This window comes from Podarcis muralis, chromosome 13, assembly GCF_964188315.1.
Source record: "Podarcis muralis chromosome 13, rPodMur119.hap1.1, whole genome shotgun sequence".
Lineage (NCBI taxonomy): Eukaryota > Metazoa > Chordata > Lepidosauria > Squamata > Lacertidae > Podarcis > Podarcis muralis.
Window position 1 is genome coordinate 15,743,154 of NC_135667.1, and position 27,717 is coordinate 15,770,870.

A 27,717-nucleotide genomic window follows, 5' to 3' on the forward strand; every position below is an offset into this window, starting at 1 on the left:
ACTTTTTAAAAAGTCATTTTTATTGATTTTCCAATAAAAACAGCCAATCAACATATCCACATCATTATCCAATTAAAAACAATAAACTAAAATAAAAAAGACCAATTTGCAGTCCAAATTGTTAATTATTAATTTTTCTGGGCTCCCCATAGTCTGGACTTCTGAAGAATATCTCAAAATCTTCGTTCCTGTCTCTTCTTGTTCTTTTCCTAATTTCCACATTTTGATCTTAACACTTTACAGCCCAGGCTATGCGATTCTCAATCATGTCAAAATATCATATATCCTTTCATCCATCGAGTACAGCTTTATTTCTGAATTATTTTTTTCCAACTGTCTATTTACCACCACAGCTTTTCCTGACTTCATTTCAATCTTCCAATCCAGGCTGTTGTCCAAGTTTATCATTTGAAGTTTAACGACGCAGCAACTCCCAAGTTGTTCAATCACTCCAATCTGGAGAAGGATATTTTATATAATAATCAAAAGACACTTGCAAAAATGTACAAACTACTTTTGAATTGGCTAAGAACGGAGGAGGATATCAAAGAAATTACAGTAAAATGGGAGAGGGACCTGGGACATACGATCAAACCCAATATTTGGAATGAATTATGGACTAAAAATATATAATTCACGGCTTGTTTCCTTATAAGGGAAAATCTTATAAAAATGTACTATAGGTGGTACCTGACCCCTGTAAAACTTGCAAAAATAAATAAATCAAACAATAACAAGTGCTGGAGATGTAAGGAACAGATAGGAACATACTACCATATGTGGTGGTCCTGTCTAGAGATACAAAGATTTTGGAATATGATTTATGAAGCGATAAAGAGATTGATAAAAACTACATTTAGCAAGAAACCGGAAGAATTTTTACTAGGAATGGTTTCAGATAATATTCCCAAAAATAAAACCAGGCTATTTATGTATGCAACGTCAGCAGCAAGGGTTATAGTGGCAAAACATTGGAAAGATAAAAATACACCCACTAAAGAGGAATGGGTAGTCAAATTGTGCTAGTACTTGGAGCTCGCAAAGCTAACAGATGCAATATGAGATAAACCTAAAAAATTGGTGAAAGAAGAATGGGAATGTTTAAATAATTATTTAGGGGACAAGGGCTCAGCAAGAAAGACCTGGCTATGTTTAGAATGATACCGCATAGAGAAATGCTCCCTGATACCAAGATGAGGGATTCCTTTGGAATGCAGATAGAGAGAATGGATAAGAATAATGATCTATTGTGAGCTTGACGGAAGTGTACAATAGATGAGCTTTCCTGTTTTGGCTCATCTTTCTTTTTCTCCCCCCCCCCCTATTTTTCTTTTTTCTTTTCTTTTTTCTTTCCCATAGTTGCTTATGTTCTGTGCCATGTACTTTGATATTTTTTGTAGGTTTTTAGTTTTTTCATTATTATTATTATTATTAAGGAATTTTCTTTTGTAATTTTGGTTGTCTATATTTATATGTATTTGTTTAAAGCAAAATAAAAGTATCTAATAAAAATAAAAAAAATTTAAAAATCACTCCAATCCGGGCTGTTGTCCAAGCCTTTCTTTTGAGATTTAATGATGCAGTACCTGGAAGTGTAACACTTAAATATGGTACTGCCAGGAGAAGAAAGGGAGGATTCACAGCAAGTGGCCTAGCCAGTCTCCAGACCTTAATCCCATCGAAAATCTATGGAGGGAGCTGAAGGTTCAAGTAGCTACACATCAGCCTTGAAATTTTGCTGACTTGGAGAGGATCTCAAAGAGGAGTGGGACAAAATACCTCCTGAGATGTGTGCAAACCTGGTGGCCAACTACAAGAAACGTCTGACCTCTCTAATTGCCAACAAGGGTTTTGCCACCAAGTACTAAGTCATCTTTTGCAATGGGATCAAATACTTATTTCACTCATTATTAATGCACATCAATCTCTGACTTTTGTCTTCTGGGTTTCTGGGGGTTTCCCTGTTGTTATTCTGTCTCTCACAGCTACAATAAACCTACCATTAAAATTATGGACTGGTAATTTCTTCGTCAGAGGGCAAACAGGCAAATTTAGCAGGGGATCAAATACTTTCCCCCCTCACTGTATATATATAAAAATACAAACTGCTTAGAGGTGTTTACAGCTAAAAGGTATGCAAATTCTGTTAAGTAAGTAAAATAAATGAAGAGCTGAAGGGCACTAGATTGGCTGGCCTTGATATAAGGCTTTCCTCCTTTCGCCCCCATGAAGAGATGGCCAGAATCAATCACCCCCACCTTACAGTGGGTGGGGCATCAGGGGCGACTGGCCCTCCATTTGCCTTCCCTCCCAGCGAGTTCCATGAGATGGCCCTCCTTCTTTCTTACCTCTTCCTGGTGAGGCTGAGGAGCCTCTCTGCCTCATCCCTGCAGTTGATGGCATTGAGCACATCAACTGTCACCTGCACAGCATAATCCTCCATGTAGAAACCCAGCAGGAGTCGGCTCAGTTCCATGGCATTCGCTTTCTCCAGTGGCCCTTGGGGTATATTGTCAAAGTGCTCTGCAATGGGGAGCTCACTGAGCTTGAACTTGAACCTGTTGAGATCATCCTCCCTCAGGTTCTCCAGGGTGAACACCAGGTGGTCTCTGATGGTCTTCTTCATCGCTCTGCATTGTCACCCCCAGAGGCAGGGAAAAACAGGCACAAAAATAGAGAAGATCAGCAAAGGGACTTGGGAAGGAGCCACACCATCTGCAAGTGCCGCCAACTTCCATAACTGGAATTGGCAATGAGGGAGCAGGCAGAGAATAGGTGTGGCCTGACATGCTCCTAAAGTAGCAATTCTCAACCTGTGGGTCCCCAGATGTTGTTGGACTACAACTCCCATCATCCCTGAGCTCTGGCCTTGCTAGCTAGGGGTGATGGGAATTGTAGTTCAACAACATCTGGGGACCCACAGGCTGAGAAAGGCTGTCCTAAAGTTTAGAAAGTCATCTTTGATCAGTCATGTGGACCAAGCATCACAATGCTGAGATCATAGCTAAACCTCCTCCTGCTCTTAAAGGTTAAAAGGCAACATCTGTCCACTTCAGGGTGTCCTGTGTGCTGTTTGAGAGAGCGTGTTTCATTCCATTTCAGTTAATGAAATGCTTCCTATGAAACTGCTGAATCTACTTTATAATATATAAAACCATTCCAGATCCAATACTGCTGCCGACCGGGGGATAAAGATCTCCACCAGTTGAAAAAACAAGGTCTTCAAAAAGAGCATGTAGACAGTGCTTAACTGATGCGTAACAGCAGTGAGTTCCAAAGGGCAGCTGCTGCCAGAATAAAGACTCAGTTCAAAAACGGACCTCCTGAAGAGATGGTTCCAGCAGGAGCTTTCGTTCTGCAAAGTGTGCAGTAATCCCTAGGGTATAATAGGGGCAAATCCATCATTTTGGCATCCTGATTTCACACTGAGTATTATTATTATTATTATTATTATTATTTATTTATTTATTTATTTATTTATTTATACATACATACATACATACATACATACATACATACATACCCCTCCCCAGGTTTCCCCAGCCACTCTAGGCAGCTCCCAACAGAACACAAAGAACAAAATAAAAATTCAAACCGTAAAATTTTCCCTAAACAGAGCTGCTTTCAGATGTCTTCTAAAAGTCAGATAGTTCTTTATTTCCTTGACATCTGATGGGAGGGCATTCCACAGGGCGGGCGCCACTACCGAGAGGGCCCTCTGCCTGCTTCCCTGTGAAACTCATTTCTCACAGGGAGGGAACCACCAGAAGGCCCTCAGCCTTGGACCTCAGTGTAGGGTTTTGTACGAGGAAGTGTTTGACTGTGCATGTGTAAAGTGGAGATTTATGTGACACTGCGTGTCTGAGGTGTGTGCCTTATGCCTGGTGAGCCTGCATGCTCCATAGGTGTGCTTCTGTGCAATGCATGCGCAGTATTTGTGTGTGTAATCTCTGTGTGTTGTGTGCACATACATTGGCCATGCCCACCAGTGGCCTGTGACCCTCAAAGAGGTATCTGACCATCCTCAGGCCAAAAAGATTAGCGGGCCCTATCTGAAAAAATTATGTCTCCCCCTCTTCTGCTGCCCCATTCCAAATTGTGCAACAGGCTAGGCTTATAATCTCTTGGCCATGGAATAAGAAAAAGCAGCCGTCTCTCTCTTCCCTGGAGGGAACCTTCTATGCAACTGATAGGTAGAGTGACCCAATTTAGCTTCTGTTAAATTTGCAGGTTTGTATGTTTCTGCCCCTCCAGAGACCGCAGTGCAGCCAAAGCATAAACAGCACCACCCCTTCAATATCTGCTGCCTGCCTGTGGCAGATGCTTCATTGTCCCTAATAGCAGGACTGGCCTTTCATGAGGAACAGTTAAGCCCTACCTGCTTTCCACACTATGTCCTGATGCAGCATGGGACAGAGTGCAGCAACAAGCACCTGGAAAAACGAGAGAGAAGGTGTGTTTATGAAACTTGCAGGGACTATGGGAAAATCATAATCACTGGACATGAACCCAGGATTTTCAAATCTCTCCAGCATTTTGCATCATGAAGAAGTGTGTTGATTGAGTTCACTACCAACAAGCAAATGGGAGCAGGGAAAGAAAGCCAGGAAAGTCGTAGCATTCCCAGTGTGTTCAATTTGCAAGGTTGCTGTCTTGACAATTTCTGGGCTGGACTGAATTATTTCTTTTTAAGAAAAATCCCAGAAAAAGTGTGCCTGGCATAGAAGCAAACCCTCTACTTAGAAAAATGTGATTGATGCTGTGTGGAGTGATAGTGAGGGTGTTGGGAGTTGTTAGGAGATGCTTAACAAATTACAGTCCCCAGGATTCCCCACCACTGTTGAAATGGTGTAAGAGGGCTTTAAAAAAAAAGTATGGTGTGGGGATGCAAGCCAACTATGGCTGGCTGTGCTGGCTGTTGACTCCCAATCTATCATGGCAGAGGTTTCCTGGCCGAAACTATGACTAATCAAATAAGACAGTCCTAATATTCTATGAAATGCATTTCTTAAGGAACTCTCTGTCCCCAGTACTGGAATTATGAATAGACGATAAACCTTTGTGAGTAGTAGTTAAGGAAAGGGTTCTCTGGTTCAGGGGGCCGTGCATATCTGGGGAACTATAGCACATTCCCCATTCTCACCAGAATGATGCCCCATCTTGATAGGAGTCTGAATGCACTCACACCTCACATAATAAATACTTCATTCATTTTTATCTGAAGTCTCACATCTCTAATCATGTCTTATTACTCATGTCATACTCATTTCTATCTTCTCTCATTTTAAAACCCAAGAAGAATCAATTGTTCTTAATAGTGCCATGAGCTTTCCTTTCTTCTGCGGGGAGAGTTCATACCACTGACTACCCAGCTTTTAAATCCATGAAAACTTTACCCACAAGGCCTGTGCCCTGGAAGAAGGCCCCTTTTAAGGACTTTGTGCTACAAATGTTACTTATTTATACCTTGCACTCAGCACTCAGCTATACAGCTGCTAATAAAACGTTTTATGAGTGTTGTTAAGTGCAATATATAAATGTGACACTAGATGGTGAAAGAGAGCTATGGAAAATTCAATGTAGATTTCAAAACATTTTTTAAAAAGCATTTTCACAGTGTTTTTTATATCTATGTAGATTTTACCTTATATTGCCACTTCATGACACAAATTCTCCAGCTGGCTCACAAGGAAAAGCAAAGCAACAAACACACACATTAACATGCAGTTAGAAAACCAATTAAACCAATTTAAAAGTGACAATTTAACAATTGACAATCAGCTGAAAACTGAGAAGTCCAGGCTGTAAAACATACAGGGAGAAATTAAATGTCACCCTCTTGCCAGACAGAGCTATCCCTCCCCAACAACCAAGTACACACACCGTACCCTTTCCGGCTATTCTGGGGGTTCTCCTTGATCTTCCAAAGTGCATTTTAGGGTAGTGGCGGGTGAAGGGAGAAAAGCCCAATTGCAGTATCATGAGCATTTGCACTGGATTCTGTTAGCACACTGGGTGTGCTGAATCCAAGCTAAAGCTGTTTCTACAAAATTTAGCTGCGTTGAAAGACCTTCATCTGGCACCAAAGGAGACTATAAAGCAATGGGGAACCTGCACCGGAAGGCGATTCCCTAACATTACAAAAGTGACTTATCTATGGTACTGTATCACCAGCCACTCTGTGCTGCCATTGGGAGGAAGGTGGAATTTAACTACGGGGAAATAAGTAATTAAAACCTGCAGACCTTGCACTGAGCTTGAAGGAGAAGACGTCATCTCAGGAAACTTTAACTCTTCTGAAACAGTAGAGGAAAGAGGCAGTCAAAGAGGGAATGTGACTGGGATGTCCTTTATCACCCTGCCTCCCAAATTATGGTCCAACCTTCTGATCTTCATCAAAAGTCACCTTGTGTCACAAGGGCCTCCCAGATGAGTTCATTCTTGCGCTTCTCCATCACAATGAAGTTGAACATGTCTTGCATTTGCTGAGCAGACAGTTCCACGTACTGCTGCAGCTTGTCAGCATCCAGGTATTGAAACTCCACTTCCTGTGGGGAAGCATAAAACCTCCTTATGTGCAAACAAGGCTTAGCCCAGTCGACCAGTCCAAGGGAGTCAAATTAAAGCGTGACGAGGGATCCTGGTGGAGTCCCTCCTGTTCTCATACTTCACAGCCATGTCTGCCCTAGCAAAGCCTTTCATCATCTTTGCGTCTCACCTTGGGACAGACTCTGACATCATTTGTCTCCACAAAGAAGTGGCAGCCAATCGTCAGAGGCCTCAGAGTCCAGGGGGGTTTGTCTATTCTTCGTGAAGCGCATTGGGCTTCGTGCTCATGAACCGCCTGGGAAAGGCAAAGGTCACTTTTGAGACATGCAAGAAAGGTAACCAACTTCTGTAATACTGGATCCCTACCCCTTTCTTGGCTTTGTTGCAGCATGCAAGGCAGGGATGGGGAAGCTGCAACCTTCCAGATGTCATTGGATTCCTATCAGCCACAGCCAGTGTGGGTCAGGAACGATGGGTTTTGTAGTCCAAGAGCATCTGCAGAGACACAGATTCTCCACCTTCAATATAAAGAAAACTAAATCTCATCAGAAACCAAAATATGGACAGGCAATTTTCAGACTGCATGGGGAGCAGTTTCTCTCATGTGCCAGCCTTGTACACCAGAAAGAATGTTCTTGTAGAAAGCTTGTAACTACTAAACGAAGCAAGGAGAATTTGCACATCACTAAATGCATTTACTTTGAAGGTAGTGCCACTGATTTCAGAGAAGGCTGAGTGTACTTAGAACTATAGAATAAACATATTTTGTTCGCACGATTGACTAACCATGCTGTCTATGGAACCAAGCAGGGCATTTGGAAAGGAGGTTGCCCAGCAAATGAAAAATGCTTATTACACTGTTGGAAAGCTCACTTTAAAAACCACTACTGGTGGCAACCAAAATAACTCAGTTGGAGAGCAACTGCAAATCTTCTCTCCAGCAGCAAGTTGATGTTGGCTAGCTGTTTGGTAAATTAGCTCAAGCCCAACAAAGGGAGATACAGTTCATGAACCATGTCACACTCTGAGGCATAATTTTGCATAGCTACTCTGTCAGACTTACTATGGTCAGGCAAATGATCCAGGCAATCTGGAATACCAATCAGAGTTGGAGAATCCCGATTACCTTTCTCAGAGAAGAGTCATTGGGTAGGAGATACAGGTGGAATTTTGGTGAGCTGAATCGAAGCATTTGATAGAGCAGTGCTACAGTGTGGACCTTTATCTTTCGCTTAAACCATGACCGTGACGTTCTCAAAATGGCTCCACGGGGAGAGAAGTTTGGGTTTTCCAGCACAACATGATACGGCCCCACTCTGTCTGGCTTCTCTAGACTCATCCCCCCTTCCACAAAATGTGCAATGTGGACTTGGGAATCACTTTTGCCTGGAAAGCAGCACAAAGGAAAAACAAACAAACAAACAAACGTGTCACAAGTGGGAAACTGTGGACCGTCTGTCACCCGGTGTCAGTGAAGTCAACTATTTATTCAAAGAAAGAAGGCAGGCCTAGTGAGCATAGCAACTCCTTCTGGTAGATCTAGTCCCCATGAGGCAGTTCCCTAAGGCTCCTTTCCCCCCTGGGTCCTTCCCAAGCAATCTGAGACTCCGTTGCCATATCTGTATTTGCTCTGCTCTTTTCATACCTCTTTCGTGGTGTGGGTGACATTTTATGTAGGTGAACAGTTATGGTGTGAGGCACCAGCTTGTGAAGGCGATTTGGGGGTGGGGTGGCGACATTGTGACATTGCATGCATGAGTATAGCACCTCCCTCCCTAAGCCAGACAGAAGCTTCCTGGGCTTTGGGAAGGAGCACCAGATCTCTGAAAGGATGCTGAAGCCCTGCTGCCTTCTTCCCAATGCTAGGTGGGCTTTGAGAAGGGGATGAGAAGGCTCTTGCACCCATCAGAGTAATGTGCCTCTCTCCCTGAGGCAGGCAGAAGCTTCACAGGCTTTGAGAAGAAGGTGCCAGCAGAACACTTAGTGAAATAAACTCGGAGTCGCGTGTAGATTTCATGCTCTTTATTCAGCTCATAGTAGTGAGGAATGCAAGTTTCCCCAAAATATCTGCTTTATACACATTATTTACACAATGGGCCACACGTGATTGGCTAATTCTGAGATTCTCCTGTAGGCCAATCAGGTTGCGGATTCACTTCCACCTGGAGCTGGATTGGGTGGCTCCTGCGGACCAATCAGATTGCTGCATTCTGGACCCTATTGTTCTAGGACCAATCAGACTGCTGCCTTCTGGATCCTATTCAACTCAGTACATAACACCCCTCCCCTCTAAGTTCCAGTCCTGCCCGGGAGGTTGCATTCGTAGTCCTCAAGGTACACAGGCCGCCTACGTGTGCGTTGCGGCCTGGGGTGTTCCCTGGTCAGGGGTTTGGGTTCTGGTTCATGTTCCGAGGATGCTGGCTGCGATGGGGCCATTTGGTCTGGCACAAGCGACTCGCTCAGTCGTGGCTCTGGTTCTGGTGTCCTTTCGGCCTTGCGGGTCCTCTCTGTATTTACTGATTCTGCCTCCCCTGCTGGCCCCTTCTGCTCTACAGGCCTTACTGCCCCACTGCTCCCTTGGGACTCCTCTGACCTGTCCTCCTCCTGGTTTTCTCCTGGGAATTGTCGCCGTAGCTGGTCGCAGTGGCGGCGCCAGCATTGCCCCCCCCCCCCGTTAGCACTTCGTACAACACGGGGCCAGTGACCCTGGTGACTGTGGTGGGCCTGCCCCAAAATTCTTTGTGTACACTGGGTCCTGGGCCACAAAGGTGCGGGCGTTCCTGCCTCCCCCCACCGCTACTTCATCCTGAGCTCTGTCAGGGTGAAGGCAGTCCAGTCTGATTGCGAGGCGCCTGCCCATTAGTAGTTCAGCGGGGCTCCGGCCAGTGGTTGAGCTGGGGGTGCTGTGCTGTGCTAGAAGGAATGTGGCAAGGTGGTACTCCCAATCCCCTTGCATCATGCGGCAGATGGTGTCCTTGGTGGTCTGCACCATGCGTTCTGCTTGGCCATTGGTGGCATGGTGGAATGGCGCCAAGCAGATGTGGCGGATGGTGCTCTGCGCTGTGAAGGTCTGGAATTCTCCTGACGTAAATGCGGTTCCGTTGTCTGAGACAAGAGTGTCAGGGAGCCCGTGGGTTGCAAACAGCCTGCGTAGTACCCGGATGGCTCCGGACGTGGAAGTGGACGGTACCAGTGCGACCAGCCATTTGGTGTAGGAGTCCACCACTATGAAGAATGTCTTCCCCTGAAAGGGGCCAGCGAAGTCCACATGCTGGCATGACCATGGTGCTCGGGCGGACTCCCAGGACTGGACTGGGGCCCTTGGGGGATCTGGGCGGGGTTCTTGGCAGGCCTGGCAGTGTTTGACCCAGGTCTCTATCTCTCCGTCAATCCCCAGCCACCACACATAACTCCTGGCAAGGGCCTTCATTCTCACTATCCCTGGGTGTGTCTCGTGTAGGGCTGTGAGGACCCTTTTGCGGAGGAGCTGGGGAACAACGACCCTGCTTCCCCATAACAGGCACCCCTCGTGGGCCGACAGTTCATGTTTGCGGGTTGTGTAGCCAGTGAATTCTGGCCCGGGGCTGCTGCTGCGCCATCCCCTCCACACCCAGTCCTGGACCCGGGAGATGACCCTATCTTTCTTGGAATGGTGCGCAACTTCTTGTGCCTGAATGGGGCAGTCGGGAAGCAGCTCCAGGCTCATAACCTCTTGCGTGGGTGCTGGGTCGGGGCCTGTTTCTGGTAATGGTAGCCTGCTGAGGGCATCCATGTGGCCCATCGCCTTCCCAGGGCGGTGAATCAGTGCATACTGGTAGCTGGCAAGGAAAATTGACCACCTGAGGATGCGAGGAGACAGCACTTGGGGGGTCTGCTTTTCGGGGGAAACAAGCCAGGCAACGGCTTGTGGTCAGTCACCATGGTAAAGGGCTGCCCGTACAAGCAATCATGGAATTCTTTTACTCCCTTCACGATTGCCAGACCCTCCTTGTCAGTTTGAGAGTAGATCCGCTCAGTTGCGTCGAGTGTTTGGGAAAAATACGCCACCGGCACCTCTCTTCCATCCAGGAGCTGGTGTCCCAGGACAGCGCTGATGCCGTAGGGCGAGGCATCGCATGCTAGCACCACCGGCAGCTTCTCGTCGAAGTGTGCCAAGACCAAGTTTGAGACGAGCAAGTCCGTGACTGCCTGGAATGCGGCCTCCTGGCGCTGGCCCCACACCCAAGGGGCCCGCTTGTCCAGGAGTCTGTGTAGGGGCTCTGCTACCGCTGCCTTATGGGGAAGGAAAGTATGGTAAATGTTTAATAATCCCAAGAAGGCCTGAAGTTCAGTCTTGCCCTTGGGCGCTGTGGCATCACAAATGGCCCGTACCTTGTCCCCAGTCGGGTGGACCCCTTCTGTGTCCACCATAAATTCCAGAAAGTCCACCTGAGGCACTCCTAGTAGACACTTTTCCCACTTCACCTTGAGACCCGCCGTCTGGAAACGGAGAACAGTGCAGAGGTGGTCCTCAAACTCCTCTGGCATGGGCCCGGCAATCAACACATCATTGAAGAAGGGGGTGACACCAGGAATCCCTTTAAGGAGAGTGTCCATTAGATTCCTTTAAGAAGAGAGTCCATTAGATTCTGGAATATGCCTGGTGCCACGCTGACACCGAATTGTAGCCGCTTTACCCTGAATGCTCCTCTGTGCGTCACAATTGTCTGTGCCTCTGCTGTGGCTTCATCCACTGGCAGCTGTTGATAGGCTTGGGCCAAGTTCAGCTTGCCGAAAATTTTTTACCCAGCCAGGGTGGCGAGGACATGGCTGACCACTGGCACTGGGTAGGCGTGGGTCGTGAGGGTCTTGCTTGTGGTACATTTGTAGTCTGCGCAGATGCAGACCGAATTAGGCTTGACGGGTGTGATGATTGGGTTTTCCCAGGGGGCATTAGGCACAGGCTCCAGCACTCCTTGCTCCACAAGCCGGTCCAATTCCTCGTCTATACGGGGTTTCAGGGTGAACGGGACCCGACGGGCCTTGAACCTGACAGGTGGTACTGCGGGGTCAAGCTGTAGGGCAATGGGGGGGGCATATACTGTCCCAATTTCCCATCGAAAACCTCCGGAAATTCCTTGCATATGGCATCCACGTCCACTTGTATGCTAGTGCGGTTCACCCCGGTGATGGCTAGCCCCAGTGGTCCAAACCATGCCAATCCCAGTAAGCTAATGCAGGGGCCCCTTGACCACAAGCAAGTCCAGTTGCTGTGTCCGTCCTCAATATTGCACCCTGAAGGTCCCCACCCCCATTGTGGGGACCTTACGTTTCTGGAAGTCCCGGAGGGTGAATGGGGCTGGCCTGAGTTTGGGACCCCCAGTAGGGCAGTTTCCTTAAGGTTCTTGCCGAGATTATGGATAGAGTTGAACCCGTGTCAAGCTCCATGTAGCACGGAGCCCCTTCTATCTGTACCTCTACATAAATTTTCTCTGCTGGGGTGGGGCAACTGGTATACCCGGCAGTCCATGATCTCTGTCGAGTTGCCTTGGTGTGTTGGGCCCCGGGGCCTGGGGCCCTTGGATCGGTCATCTGAAGCCTGGCCTCGGGTGGGCTGAGCCCGACACACCCAGGCAATGTGTCCCGATTTCCTGCACTGCTTGCACTCTGAGTTGCGGAAATGGCAGGTCCTTCTCTCGTGACTCTCCCCACAGCTTACGCAGTTCCCTCCTTTTCGTTGAGGCAGCTGTGGTCTGTGCGCTGCTTGAGTGCACTGCTGTACTCGGTGCACCACCTCCCTGTCAGATCCTGAGTCGTCAGCGACCCTCGGTTCGGACAGGCTCGGTCGAGCCTCTTGCGTCGACCTCTCGGCAGCTTCCGTTGCCAGGGCCTCCTCCAGCACGACCTGGAACATTAGGTCCTTCTTGGCGTAGAGGCGTCATTGAAGCTTCTCATCCTTCAGGCCACCGACGAGGCGGTCACGAAGCATGTTCGCCAACTCTGAGAAGTTGCAGAACCGGGCGGCTTGGCAGAGAGAGGTCACAAACCCAGTTATGGTTTCCCCAGGGGCTTGCCGCTTTGCGTACAAGGCATTTTGACAAGCCACCACTGAGGACTGCGGCGAGAAGTGTCCCTTCAGCCGTTCCATTATTGTATTGTAAGGAACAGTAGTGACATCTTCAGACGCAAAGAGAGCCCAGGTGATTTCAAACGTCTCCTCTCCAAAGATGCTGAAGAATATCGCCCTCTTCTTGGCATCTTCTTCGTTGGTGACCCCCTTGGCCTCTAGGAGGAAGGTGAAACGGGAGGCGTACGCTTCCCAGTCTCCTGATGCTGAGCTGAATGGTGAGAAGCTGCTGTTGGATGCCATTCTGGGTTCCTTGGGGCCCGGAGCTGAAGCCCAGATACATGGTGTGAGGCAGCGGTGCGGCAGGTGGCAGTGCTGCGGTGCTGTGTGTGGCAGTCAGCTCAGCAGGATCCCATCCTCATCGCTAGTGAAATAAACTCGGAGTCGAGTGTGGATTTCATGCTCTTTATTCAGCTCATAGTACAGTGGTGCCCCGCAAGACGAACGCCTCGCAAGATGGAAAACCCGCTAGACGAAAGGGTTTTCCGATTTGGAGGCGCTTCGCAAAACGAATTTCCCTATGGGCTTCCTTCGCAAGACGAAAGCCCATAGGGAAATCTCCGGGACAGCGGGGAAGCGCAGCGCGTCTTCCCCACTGTCCTCGGACCTCCTCCCGCCGCCAGGTTTCGGAAGGCTGCTCCGAAGCCTGGCGGGGGGGCGGAGACCTCCTCCCTGCGCCAGGCTTCGGAGCAGCCTTCGGAAGCCTGGCGGGGGGCGGAGAGGTTTTTTTAAAACCCCGGGACAGCGGGGGACTTCTCCGCTGTCCGGGGCGATTTTAAAATGCTGCCGGGCGGCAGCGCTGCCGCCCAGCAGCATTTAAAAAAACCCGGGACAGCGGGTTTAAAATCGCCCCGGACGGCGAGTTTCTCCGCTGTCCCGGAGGGCTTTTGAAGGCAGGCGGGGGGAGCAAAGACTTTCGCCCCCCCGCCCGCCTTCAGAAGAGGTCCTGGACCTCTTCTGAAGGCTGGCGGGGGGCAAAAGTCTTTGTCCCCCCTGCCTGCCTTCCCAGGGGCTTTTAAATCTCCCCGGACAGCGGAGAAGTCCTCCGCTGTCCCGGGGCGATCTTAAAATGCCGTCCGCCAGCATTTTAAGATCGCCCCGGACAGCGGAGAAGCCCTACGCTGTCCCGGGGTTTTTTTAAAATGCTGGGTGTCAGGGCTGCCTCAGGTCCCAGCTCACAAGAGACCAACGCCAAGTCCGGTTTATATACAAAGATGTTTATTGCAGTTCATTGTTAGCTCCACAGCCAAGGCGCGCAGCCCCACGTCTGTTACGCTTAGACCGCTGAAGTCCCCTCTGAGTCAGTCCCTCCCCTGCACCAGTTTAAGAGGCTTGAGCTGCTCCACCTCTTCCTTTCCTTCCTTTTCCGCAGGGTCTTCCTGCCCCCTGGGGTTTCGCCCCTCCTAGATTCCCCTGACGCGGAATCCCCAGACAGCTCTTCCCCCCTCCTGCGGGCTTTGGGACCTGGCTCCTCCTCCGGACTCCCTGTTCTTCCGCGCGCCTCCACATTTGAACTTGGTGCGCGTTCGCAACCTCTAACCTTCCTCTTGACAGTTACACTACTCCCTGCACTACTCCCCTCCCCTTCCGGGAGGTTGTCTTGCTCCGACTTTCCCCCCTTCTCTGCTGTCGGAGCTGCTTCCCCTGTCACACTGGAATCTCCACCCCCTTCACTGCGCTCTGGCGGGGAAGCCGGTCCTGACTCCCAGCTCCCACTTTGGGATCCCCTGCTGGCCCCCTGCTCCTGACGAGTCCCCCCTGTGACTCCCCTTGGCCTGACCACAGGCGCCCCCTTCTGGGAATCCTCCGATTCACTTGAAAGACTCATGGAATCCCTCGAGTCATTGTCATCCTCTTCCTCACTGTCCTGGGATTCTTCCCCATCGCTCTCCGTCTCCTCCCTCACCTGTGCCTCTGTCCCTGAACCCCCGACACTGGGGGTGGGAAGAAAAGCCCTTGTCCCCCCCCCCCCAGCCTTCAGAAGAGGTCGGGGGACAGACTGTCCCTGGACCTGGTCTGAAGTCGGTTTCCATAGGAACGCATTAATTGATTTTCAATGCATTCCTATGGAAAACCGTGCCTCGCAAGACGAAAAACTCACAAGAAGAAAAAACTTTCGGAACTAATTAATTTCATCTTGCGAGGCACCACTGTAGTGAGGAATGCAAGTTCTCCCAAAATATATGCTTTATATACATTATTGACACAATGGGCCGCACGTGATTGGCTAATTCTGGGATTCTCCTGTAGGCCAATCAGGTTGCGGATTCACTTCCACCTGGAGCTGGATTGAGTGGCTCCTGCGGAGCAATCATACTGCTGCATTGTTCTAGGACCAATCAGACTGCTGCATTCTGAATACTATTGTTCTAGGACCAATCAGACTGCTGCATTCTGAATACTATTGTTCAAGGACCAATCAGAGTGCTGCCTTTTGGATCCTATTCAACTCATTGCATAATACTTAGGAAACTAGCCTCTTCCCCCAAGTCCACTGACCACATGCCACTGTACCTCTTCTGGTTCTGGGAGACCAGTGGGGAAGGGAGCTTGTTGCAGCAGGAAGGAGAGACTCCCCTGGCTTCTTCAGCAGCCTGCCTCACATCTGTCTCCTGGCCCACCTCCTCCAGCCTCCACTTCTGCCTCCAATTCTGGACTGCTCTCGGCCACAGCCTCTCCCTGCTCAGTAAAGTACCTCAGTTTTTTAATGTCTCTGTTGACGAACATTTTGGTTTTTGAACGGCATAAACCCGAAAGTAAATGCTTTGGTTTTCGAATACACCATGAAAGTCAAACAGGAAACGCAGCTTCCACTGAGTGCAAGTTATTTGTTTCCCTATCTGCAAACAGTACCTTAGTTTTTCAACGTTTCAGAACTTGATTATGTTCAAAAAGCGAGGTACTGCTGTATTTATTTTGTTGCAAGCTTTTTTACCTGCCATACCTGCAAGACACAAGAAGTGAGGGAAGTGAACAGCTGCCACAGCCTCTGCTGGATCTGCTTCAATGTTGATCAAAGGCCCAGCGACAACCCAGTCCTCCATGTTCTGTTCAGCCAGGTGCTTAGACCATGAATCAAAGTGGTAGGTGATGGTCACAGCTCCTCTCACCTCAAATATGACATCAGTATAAAAGCAAAGGAAGGATCCGGCCTTCGTGAAGCACAGTCTGAATGCCACAAAGTAGAAAGTGGAAAGAGAAGTGGATTAAACACCAGCTGAACACCCTCTGCATCTTCCTGATGGGAAGCAGCCTGCCTCACATCTGTCTCCTGGCCCACCTCCTCTCCAGCCTCCACCTCTGCCTCTTCCTGATGGGAAGCAATCCCCACTCCAAACTCGCCCCCCCAACCTTCCAGGGAGGAGGAAGAGGAAGACAGTATTGGGGGGGGTGTCTTTGCTCTCCTACTGTTAAGGCTCGCTGGGTTCTGGAAGATGGAGGGTCTGGAATGCTTTCTAATGATAACATGTTAGCTGTGCGTTGCTCTGGCTCTCCCATGATTTCCCAACTTTCCCTCTCATCTGACTCTGAGCTGTGACCTCCCTCAAACCCCTGTTCTAAATCTATACTGTCTTCCTCATCTTCCTCCCTGGAAGGTTCAGGGGGGGCGGTCTCCACCACTCCTCCTCTGCCCAGTCCCTGACACAGATGTAGTTTGGGAACGTTTTAGAGAGCACCACCACATGTGATGATTGCGAGACCTTCATATACCAGATGTGTTCTGCGGAACACTTCTCTGAAACTTAAAAAGAAAATCAACTTTCCCTTAAAGGAGAAAGCTCTGCGAGATCTGAGAGAGACATTGCTCACCTGTATCTTTCATGACTTGTTTCTGAGTCCAAAAACACCTCTGGTCTGATTGTCTCTGGAAGATCCTGTTACAAAATAATTTATCATTAATATGGGCACCAGACGCCTTTTCCACCTGAAAGCATGACATTCCTGTCTGTTTCTAACACCCAAACGACCACACCAAGGAGCACTGCTTGAGGTCAAACCCACAAATACAAATATAGCTACTTTGTTCTGCATTCATTTTGGCCATAGTAGTTCTCACTCAGGTCTTACAGTTTCTTATGAAAGGTGTAATGGGAATTGGGCGTTGCTCGTGCGTAAGTCGTGGGTGTTTCCTGAACTTCTTCCAACATAAAAGTTCCTTGACGGATAGTCTCCGCCTAGCCTCCCTGCGCGGAAGTCTTCTGCGCAGGGTGGGTGTGGGCAGTGGAGGACCTGTGCTCTCCCCGCTGGTCTCTGGCGAAGAGTCCTGGAGCCATCTCTCCGAAGCCCGCCTCTGCCCGCCTTCCTCCCTGGTGTAACGCTGATTTCCTTCCCTGGTTGCTGAGTCCCCTCTTTTCCTGCTGGGACCTTCTCCGGCATCGCTTGGGAGCCCTTCCTCCACTCCTGGCCGCGATGGCAGTTCCCTGACAAAAGGCTTTTTCTTTCACCTCAGCAGTATTCCCCCTGTTCCTTACAGAGAGCCCCTGCACAGGTTTCTCCCTATAAACGTTTAGGGATCTTTCTCTTTCATCTAAAAAAAAGTAACAATTATTGAGTTTATTTATAACATACATACACACTTGTCAAACTGGACATGAAAATAATAATACAGGTACAGAATCAAAAGAGAAACAAACAACAAATAGAAACAACAAAACAACACAACACAAAACAAAAAAGTACAAATAAACATGATAACGTACGAAAACTTATACAAAACAAAACAGTCAATTTTATACATACACCCCCACCCACAGACCGTATTTCAGTTCTTCTTTTCTTCCAATTGACTTCCTTCATCCTCATCACGGTTTTTTTATCGTTTTTGGTAAACTGTCTCCCTTTTAGTTCATTATTACCCCTTTTTCTGTTTTTAACTTAAGTACCATAAACTATTTTGCAGAATTTAATGGAAACTAGTCCAAGTATTAATTTGAGGGCACTGCTTTTTAAGATATTTTCTGTATTCTACTCATTCTTTTTGGAATTTTTGATTGGGTTGGTTTGACTCCTAATCGCCTCTATCAATCTGGCCAATTCAATATAATCAAATAATTTGTCTTGCCATTCTTTTTTTGTTGGGATTATTTCTTTTTTCCATTTTTTGGCAATTAGTGTTCTTGCCACTCCCGTGGCGTAAAAGAATATTTTATTATTTTCTCTGGCAATATCTGTGTCTTGTTGTTGTTTAGTCGTGTCCGACTCTTCGTGACCCCCTGGACCAGAGCATGCCAGGCACTCCTGTCTTCCACTGCCTCCTGCAGTTTGGTCAGACTCATGTTTGTAGCTTCGAGAACACTGTCCAACCATCTCATCCCCTTCTCCTTGTGCCCTCAATCTTTCCCAACATCAGGGTCTTTTCCAGGGAGTCTTCTCTTCTCATGAGGTGGCCAAAGTATTGGAGCCTCAGCTTCACGATCTGTCCTTCCAGTGAGCACTCAGGGCTGATTTCCTTAAGAATGGATACGTTTGATCTCCTTGCAGTCCATGGGACTCTCAAGAGTCTCCTCCAGCACCATAATTCAAAAGCATCAATTCTTCGGCGATCAGTCTTCTTTATGGTCCAGCTCTCACTTCCATACATCACTACTGGAAAAACCATGGCTTTAACTATACGGACCTTTGTTGGCAAGGGTGTCTAGTTTCCTCAATAAAAAAGCTTCTGTTTTCTTAACAAAGTTTTGTTAAACTTTTTCTTTAACTCTTTGTACGTGATATCTCAGAAGCCTTTGATTTTATCACGTTCAACACATATGTATGAGACACATGTATTTGTTACACCTCCAACACAGATTTGATTTTGTTTTATACATTTTACATATTTTTAAAAAGGTAAAGGACCCCTGACCATTAGGTCCAGTCGCAAATAACTCTGAGGTTGCAGCGCTTATCTCGCTTTATTGGCCGAGGGAGCCGACGTCTGTCCACGGACAGTTTTTCCAGGTCATGTGGCCAGCATGACAAAGCCACTTTCAGCGAAACTAGAGCAGCACACGGAAATGCCATTTACCTTCCTGCTGGAGCGGTACCTATTTATCTACTTGCACTTTGACGTGCTTTCGAACTGCTAGGTTGGCAGGAGCTGGGACAGAGCAATGGGTGCTCACCCCGTCGCAGGGATTCGAACCGCCGACCTTCTGATCGGCAAGTCCTAGGCTCTGTGGTTTAACCCACAGCACCACCTGTGTCCCGAATAAGTCCTTATATGTAGCCCAATTAAGTTCTATATTTTTCTTTTTTACCGTTATCGCTTCTAAGGGTGAAATCCACCAGGGTGTCTTCGGTTCTAGTAGTTCTTTGTATTTTGCCCATACTCTGTATATCAATTTTCTTATGATATGATTGGTAAATCCCCTGTGAACTTTCACCTTTTCGTATCCTAAATACGCATGCCACCCATAGCGGTTATTAAACCCTTCTAGGTCCAATAAGTCTCCATCCTGTAGCAATATCCACTCTTTATATATATATATATATATATATATATATATATATATATATGCTTTTTCTTCATACTTGCATCTGTACATCAAAGACATACCTTCCTTATTTTACATAAGTCAATTTTGTCAAAACGAAAATCCAACAAAAGAATATGTCTTCCTACAATACATTTAATACATAATCTTGACCTCCCGTCCTTCCCAGTTTTTCCACTCTAATAAACCTATTGCCTCAATATATTACTAATGAAATAATGATTTTCATACATATATAAATCTGTTTTCTCCCTTTTAACCTACAGTGATGCCCCGCAAGACGAACGCCTCACAAGACGGAAAACCCGCTAGACGAAAGGGTTTTCCGTTTTGGAGGCGCTTCGCAAAACAAATTTCCCTATGGGCTTCCTTCGCAAGACGAAAGCCCATAGGGAAATCTCCGGGACAGCGGGGAAGCGCAGCGCGTCTTCCCCACTGTCCTCGGACCTCCTCCGAAGGCTGGCGGCAGGCGGAGAGACTTCCTCCCGCCGCCAGCCTTCATTTGTCCGCTATCCCGGACGGCTTTTGAAGGCAGGCTGGGGGGAGCAAAGACTTTCGCCCCCCGCCCGCCTTCAGAAGAGGTCCAGGATCTCTTCTGAAGGCGGGCGGGGGGCAAAAGTCTTTGTCCCCCCTGCCTGCCTTCCCGGGGGCTTTTAAATCGCCCCGGGACAGCGGAGAAGTCCCCCGCTGTCCCGGGGCTTTTTAAAATGCTGGCGGGCGGCAGCGGAGGCTTCGCTCCCGCCCGCCAGCATTTTAAGATCGCCCCGGACAGCGGAGAAGTCCCCCGCTGTCCCGTGGTTTTTTAAAATGCTGGGGGTGGGAAGAAAAGCCCTTGGTCCCCCCCCAGCCTTCAGAAGAGGTCGGGGGACAGACTGTCCCCGGACCTGGTCTGAAGTCGGTTTCCATAGGAACGCATTAATTGAATTTCAATGCATTCCTATGGGAAACCGTGCTTCGCAAGACGGAAAAATCACAAGACGACAAAACTTGCGGAACGAATTAATTTCGTCTTGCGAGGCACCACTGTATATGACTCACAGAGATTACTCAAAGGCTGCTACCGAGTTCAGATTGCAACAATTGTTCTTTAAATATCTCCTTAGAGGTTCCCAGTTTGAAACGAACTCCTGTTTTGACTTCTCTTTGATTTTTTTCAGAGAGACTGTCTAATTCAGCATATTCTACCAGCTTTAGTAACCATTCAGATTTAGTGGGAATTTTGTCACTCTTCCAGTGTTTTGCTATAAGTACCCTTGCGGCAGTGGTGGCATACAGAAACATTTCTTTTCTTCCTAACAATGTCTGGACCTGTAATGCCCAATAAAAATGATTCTGTTTTTTTCAGAAAAGTTACATTTAACATTGTTTTGAGCTCTCTCTCTCTATATATCATTCCAAAAGGTCTTAATCTATTTACATACCCACCACATGTGGGAGTTCCACCTGGTTCTCTACATCTCTAGCATGTATTTGGAACATTTTTGTACATTTTGGAAAGTTTACAGGGGGTTAAATACCATCGATATAGCATCTTTTGGAAGTTCTCCCTTAACGTAAAACATGCCGTAAATTTCCAATTAACTTTCTGTAGGTGTTCCCATTGGCTCATCTCTATGTTGTGGCCAGTCTTTGGCCCATTTAATCACTGCTGATTTGACCTCCTCCCCCTTGACTTGCCAGTCTAGGAGGAGTCCGTATGCTTCAGAAAGGGTTTTGGTCTTATAGTTTACTAGGTCGGATTTGAAACTCCGTCGCAAATCCTTTCTTTTTATAATTTTTAAAAGTTTCAAATAATTGATAATATTGAAACCAATCCGACACTTGGTCTCATATTTCTTGAAAATTTTTAAGTTTTAACTGGTTTTCTTCTTCTTTTAATAATTATATATATACAGGCGAATTTCCGTTTGTGTTCTTCCTTCTCACTGCAAGTGCTTCAATTGGTGAGACCCACCAAGGCACTTTTGGTTCAAGAAGGTCTTTATATTTTTCCCAGACCATGTAGTGGGATTTTCTGATATGATTCAAAAAGTTGCTGTGAACTCTGAATTGCCCATAACCCAGGTAGGCATGCCAGTCATACCTGTTGTTATACCCTTCCAGGTCTAACAATTCCGGGTTTTTGAGTGTGCACTACTCCTTTAGCCAGGTGAGACAGGCCGCCTCATAATACAGTCTTAAATCTGACAGGGAAAAGCCTCCTCTATCCTTAATATCAATTAAGATTTGATGTTTAATTCAAGGTCTTTTCCCTTGCCAGAATATCCACTCTTTAAGCCAATTTAAACAAACCGAATCTTAATAAAAATTTAGGACAGGTAATGCCAATCCACCTCTGTATTTTTTACCTATTAAAAGTTTATGTTTTAATAAACTTTCATTCTTGGTTTTTTATACTGCCAAATAAATTTTGATAGGTCTTTTTGCCATAATTTGAAACAGCCCTTCCTCCAATGATTGGTATAATTTGAAATAAAAACATCATTTTAGGCAACATGTTCATTTTTACTACTGATATCCTGCCAAGAGTGATAGTCTTAACTTATTCCACATCTCCAAATCTCTTTTAATTTCTTTCCAAATTTTTGTATAATTGTCCTTAAATAGGTTACTATTTTTGTTTGTTAGCCATATTCCCAAGTACTTAGTTTTATTTACTATGGCCAATCCTGATATCTTCTGTAATTCTTCATTTTCTTGCACAGGTTTCTCACTATTAGCATTTAGGGATCTTCCTCTTTCTGTTTCACTTTAGACAGATGACACTAACACACACGGCCCAAATGAGTATCCTGAGAACTCTCTCTTGGCAGCCATTCCTCCTCCTCACACACACAGAGAGAAGCAGAAAGACAGTTGAAGAAGACAGTTACTGGAATAACAGTTGGAAGAGAACGGAATGTCTCTTATGTGACCCACAGTCAGCCAATCACATGAGAGATACAGTGAAAGGACGTGCGCCGCCCCCCCAAAGTACACAGCCATTTAACATAAGAAAACATCTCCATTCCAGGAAATGGGAATGCAGTGCCACAGAATAGGTCTTCAAAGAAGCTCTAGTCTGTGTTCAGACGGACTCATTCTGCCAACTTTCTTGTAGTCACCCTCTCACACACTTAATCATTACCAGCTCCCTAGAGAACCAGGTGGCTGTTTTGGCTCCGGTTCCTGAGCAGGGACACTCAGGAGTAATCTGTCTGGCTGTGTCTTGCAGATGTGGAATGAAATGTCTCAACAACAGCTATACGCAACTGCGGCCGCCCGAACCTTAATTGCAATGAACTGGAAAGGGTTCCAACGAGAATAGACTGGCAGACTAAATTACTAGAATATGCATAAATGGCACAATTGACTAATTGGTTGAGAGGTAATACAAAACAATCATTTATTCAAAAATGGGACATGTTTAAGATATATTAACAAAAATATAACAGCAGTGTGACATCTATGGCTGCATTTGAGTGACCCTTGTGTAAAATAATAACAAAGAAATAAGCAAAATTGGTATATGTTGTAAGAATGTATAGAAAATATAAATAGATGAAGGTAATAATTATAAGTACACTCGATATTAGAAATGTTAAACGCACTGGGAGTTGACGGGAAGTCTATTATACTTTAGTAAGAATGTTGAACTAAAGAGATTGTATAAGGTTGAATCTTTTTTATCTGTATATTTACATAAGATTACTTACATAAGATCATTTTTTGTTTGTTTTTTGTTATTTATGAAACTCAATAAAGCATTGAATTGGAAAAAATAAAAATAATACTTTTTTTTACCCCAAGTGCTCAGAAAAATCTGTCAAAATCTTTCTAGAATTTCTACTTTTAGTTAATTTATGAACTAATTTAGTTCATTTACTTGATTGGGGGGTGGCAGCTGCCCCACCCCCTCCCCCAGTCTGGGTACATGTGTTCAGCCACTTACCTCACAGGGACACAGATGACACACAACACTTTCCCCACAAACTGCTGGGTTTTCCATCTTGCTGCTTCTTCCTTCCTCTGCAAATAGGGGAGATTCTGACTTCAGCCCTGAGGGGCCTGTCTCCTGGACCAATTCTTTACCCAAGCCTGTAAAAGATAATTCTTTACCGGATGTCAGGGAACTGCCATCGGAGGAACAGGTGGTGGAAGGGCTCACGGAGGCTGGGAGAGACTCAGCAGCTGAAGCAGGAACCAGCAGGGGGAGAGGTGGATCTCTGAGGGAAAGCGAGCAGGAGGGAGGGCTCAGGGACACGTCCAGCGAGAACAGTGGGGAGGTATCTGAAGCTCCCATAGGGAGACCCACTCCTCGCCGGAAACTGTCACGCCGCGAGTCCAGAAGACGTGTTTCCGTTAAGGAGCTTTTATGCTGGAAACGATTCCGAAAGCAACCACTGTCGGAATCTGCAAGTGACTAGAGCAGCCATGTCTGAGGGGCTCTGTCACAGACAGAAGTTTGTGGGCTTGAACAAACTCTGAGGGACTACGATTTTACGCACAAGCAGCTCATCATCCCATCACAGCATTCCGACAGTCTTTGTAAGTTGTTTGTGCAGGAGAAGGCATCATGAGCGACCCATCCGGAACCGGAGAAGCAGGAGTTGGAGCAGGGCCAAGCCTGGAGGAAAGGTATCGGGCGTTGGAGATCCAGTTAGCGCTGCAGACGGCGAGGCTTGAGGAGAGAAGGGCTCAGGATGCAGACAAAAGGGGAAAAGCCACCCAGTTCCCCAGAAAGGTACCAGGATTGGTGCAGAAGTTTGGGGGGGACCCCAAGGACTACCATGCCTTTAGGACAGAGATGCAATATGCCCTCAATGTGCAGTTTGATGAATTCCCTGACGAGAAATCGCGAGTGGCTTTCGTGATTGGGCATCTTGAAAAGGGGGCGAGAGACTGGGTGAGACCCCTGATGGCAACGAATAATGACGTCCTAAAGGACACAATGAGGTTCTTTCGTGCCATGGATCTGATGTTTTCCAGCGATATTGAGCAGGGAGTGGTGCGCAGGCAGCTAATGGCTTGCAAACAGGGGAGCCGATCTGTCCATGAGTACTGGACTGAGTTCACCATGCTGGTTCACAGATTGGGGTGGGACTTATCGGCGGAACCCATTCAAATGCTATTTGAAGAAGGTCTGGCTTCGGCTGTGAAAGACGAACTTTCCCGGGGTCCCAGGGCGGATTCTATGGATCAGCTGACCAAATCTGCGCTGACCATAGGAGCGCGCCAGGAGGCGAGAGCTTTGGAGAGGCGGGAAGGGAAGGGGGAACGTTGGAAGGAGTTCCGCATTCCAGACATTCCAGAGACAACTTTCCCGCCGGCAGAGCCGATGGAAATCGGAACAGCGCGCGCGCGCGCAGTTTCAAAGCCCAGTGAAGGGGGGAAGAAGGAGGGAAAAGGCGCCCGGAAATGCTATCTCTGCCAACAGCCAGGTCACTTTGCCAGAGTCTGCCCCCAGAGGAAGGAATGGCAAGGGATGGTGGGAGCTGTTGAGGGAAGAGAGGAGGAAAAACCGGAGCAAGTAAAAGCCAACGCCTGGTTGCCAACGTCGGGGCACAGCAGCCAGGCCAAAGAGCAGTGAAAGTGCCCACGCCAGAACCTCCTAAAACTGCCCTAGTGATAGAAGTGTCGCTAGAGCTGCAAAACGGACACCCCCTAAAGATAAAGGCGCTGTTGGACTCAGGCAGCTCCTGCAATTTCATGAGCAAGGAGTTTGCAGCTGAACACCAGATACAGACGATCCCTTTAAGCAACCCCCTGCAGGTGACCACGATCGATGGCAGGGAGTTGTTGGGAGGAGAAGTCAGCTTGCAGACCGTCCCAATGATAATGAAGGTGGCAAGGCACACCGAACTGATAGCGTTTAATGTGGCCACCTTGGGAGGAGCTCCTATTATTTTGGGGATGAGCTGGCTAGCGTTACATGATCCGCTGGTGGGCTGGCATCAGAGAGTGGTTTCCTTTGGTTCAGCACATTGCTTAGAACACTGCAAAGGGGGAAAGGGTTCAGCAGGGGCCCAAGCCACCCTAGCAGGGACGGAAGTAATGGAGAAAGTGAAGGTACCACGACAATACGCAGATCTCAGCGACGTGTTCAGTGAGAAGGAAGCTGACCAACTACCCCCGCATAGACCCTTTGACTGTCAAATCAATTTACTCCCTGGGGCACAGCTTCCTGTAGGCAAGTTGTACGCCATGTCAGACAGAGAAATGCAGGAGCTAAGGGAGTTCATTGACAAGAACCTGAAGAGAGGTTTCATCAGAGAGTCCAGAGCGGTGGGAGGTAGCCCAGTGTTTTTTGTGGATAAAAAAAACACGGACAAGCCGAGACTTGTGTGTGACTTCAGGGGGTTAAACGCAGTGTCAGAACCATTGGCCTTCCCTATGCCCAGGATTGACGACATTTTGACCAGGGTGTGGAAGGGAAAGATTTTTACAAAGCTGGACCTAAGGGGGGCGTACAACCTGATACGTATAAGGAAAGGGGATGAATGGAAAACCACCATGTTCTCCCCTTTGGGGGCATTTGAATATTTAGTTATGCCATTTGGCTTACAAGCAGGCTCGGCGTGCTTCCAATCGTTTATGAACCACGTACTGGGGCCTTTGCTTTACAAGAATTGTGTGGCCTTCCTAGATGACGTGTTGGTGTATTCTGAGAATGAGGAGCAGCATGTGAGAGACGTCAGAGAAGTGTTGAGCAGGCTGCAAGCCAACCGGCTGTGGGTGAAACTGGAGAAGTGTCAGTTTCATACCAAGGAGGTGGAGTTCCTGGGGTACCGCCTGTCAGACAAGGGATTGGCCATGGATCCCGGCAAGGTCCAGGCAGTGCTGGAATGGAAAACACCCAAAACAAAGAAGGATGTGCAGAGGTTCCTAGGGTTTGGGAACTTTTATCGTAAGTTCATCCGAAACTTTGCCCACCTGACGGCGCCCATTACGGACTGTCTCAGCAGTAAGAAGAAATTCGTTTGGACTGAGGAGGCGGAGCGAGCTTTTGAGGAACTGAAAAGGGCCTTCGCCTCTGAAGAACAACTTCTGCATGTGGATTTACAAAAAAAGATGAGAGTCGAAACAGACGCATCAGACAGAGCCATAGGGGCGGTGCTTCTTCTGCAGCCAGGGAAGGAGGAGTCAGAGTGGAGACCGTGTGCCTTTTTTTCGCGAAAACTGAACAAATCCGAGAGGAATTACACGGTGTATGACCGAGAACTTCTTGCTATTCATGAGGCTTTCCGGAGATGGAGGCACCTGCTAATTGGCGCACAACATAAGGTGCAAGTGTGCACTGACCACAAGAACCTAGAGTATTGGAGAACGGCACGAGTGCTCAACCAACGGCAGTTGAGATGGACTCAGGAGTTCTCCAAATTTAACTTTGAGATTTGTTACGTGCCAGGCCCAGAGAACGTTAGGGCGGACGCTCTCTCACGCAAACCTGAATATTTGGAGGGGGAGGGAGCACCCGAAGAAAGACATGTCATTCCAGAGGACCGCTGGGTGTGTGGGGCGGCATTGGTGGGGCAAAGAGAACTGGGAGAGGGAACGGGAGGGGTGAAGGGGGCCCTGGAGGGGAGGTGGATGTCAGGGAACTGCCATCGGAGGAACAGGTGGTGGAAGGGCTCACGGAGGCTGGGAGAGACTCAGCAGCTGAAGCAGGAACCAGCAGGGGGAGAGGTGGGTCTCTGGTGGAAGGGCTCTCAGAGGCTGGGAGAGACTCAGCAGCTGAAGCAGGAACCAGCAGGGGGAGAGGTGGATCTCTGAGGGAAAGCGAGCAGGAGGGAGGGCTCAGGGACACGTCCAGCGAGAACAGTGGGGAGGTATCTGAAGCTCCCATAGGGAGACCCACTCCTCGCCGGAAACTGTCACGCCGCGAGTCCAGAAGACGTGTTTCCGTTAAGGAGCTTTTATGCTGGAAACGATTCCGAAAGCAACCACTGTCGGAATCTGCAAGTGACTAGAGCAGCCATGTCTGAGGGGCTCTGTCACAGACAGAAGTTTGTGGGCTTGAACAAACTCTGAGGGACTACGATTTTACGCACAAGCAGCTCATCATCCCATCACACCTGACATGACTGTTGCAAGGAGGAGGAAGGTAGTTGAACTGTCCTTGAAATTCAGAAAGTACTCTAAGTCAAACTCACCATGGACTGCCACTAGAAGAATCTTAATAGATCCTGGGTGTTTCCTTTCTACTTGTTCCAGGAACCAGCAACAAGTTGCCTCCCCCCTTTCCTGGACCATATTCAGCAGTTTTTGACTTTTCTCTTTGGAGTCTTCCTCTGCTTTCTGAAAGTCCCAGTATTCTTTCGGTGTGATAATAAAGCCATACAACAATTCAAGTAAAAAGAATTCTAGGTCCTTTTCAATAATTTCAAGTAATTCTTTTCTTCCCTTGCAGACTATTTCATCACCAGTGAAAACGACTCCTTTCATGGACCTGTGGCAAAAACATTGATTTTATTTTAGGCATTGTTGTGGGGAGAGAATTAGAACCTGATTAGGATACAAGCTGGGGCTGAAGTTTTCCACCCCTGGTATACTGCCTTCACTGATCCTCTGAGCATGCTGAGATCTGCTTTTCTATGCAACCTGGAA

The 27,717-nt window shown here is 47.6% G+C and overlaps 1 protein-coding gene and 1 pseudogene across 1 annotated transcript; both read right to left on the reverse strand.

Moving 5' to 3' along the window:
- On the reverse strand, positions 1–27,717 carry LOC114582828 (caspase recruitment domain-containing protein 8-like). The gene is made up of 11 exons (XM_077917941.1): positions 27,264–27,717; positions 23,063–23,208; positions 16,466–16,530; positions 15,591–15,823; positions 7,676–7,935; positions 6,719–6,844; positions 6,407–6,548; positions 6,246–6,296; positions 4,379–4,433; positions 2,349–2,630; positions 1–456 (listed from the first exon to the last, which is right to left on the reverse strand). Exons 1-11 carry the CDS (start codon positions 27,553–27,555, stop codon positions 447–449), a joined length of 1,662 nt encoding a protein of 553 aa, XP_077774067.1. The 5' UTR covers positions 27,556–27,717; the 3' UTR covers positions 1–446.
- Positions 11,966–12,898, reverse strand: LOC144325253 (uncharacterized; annotated as a pseudogene).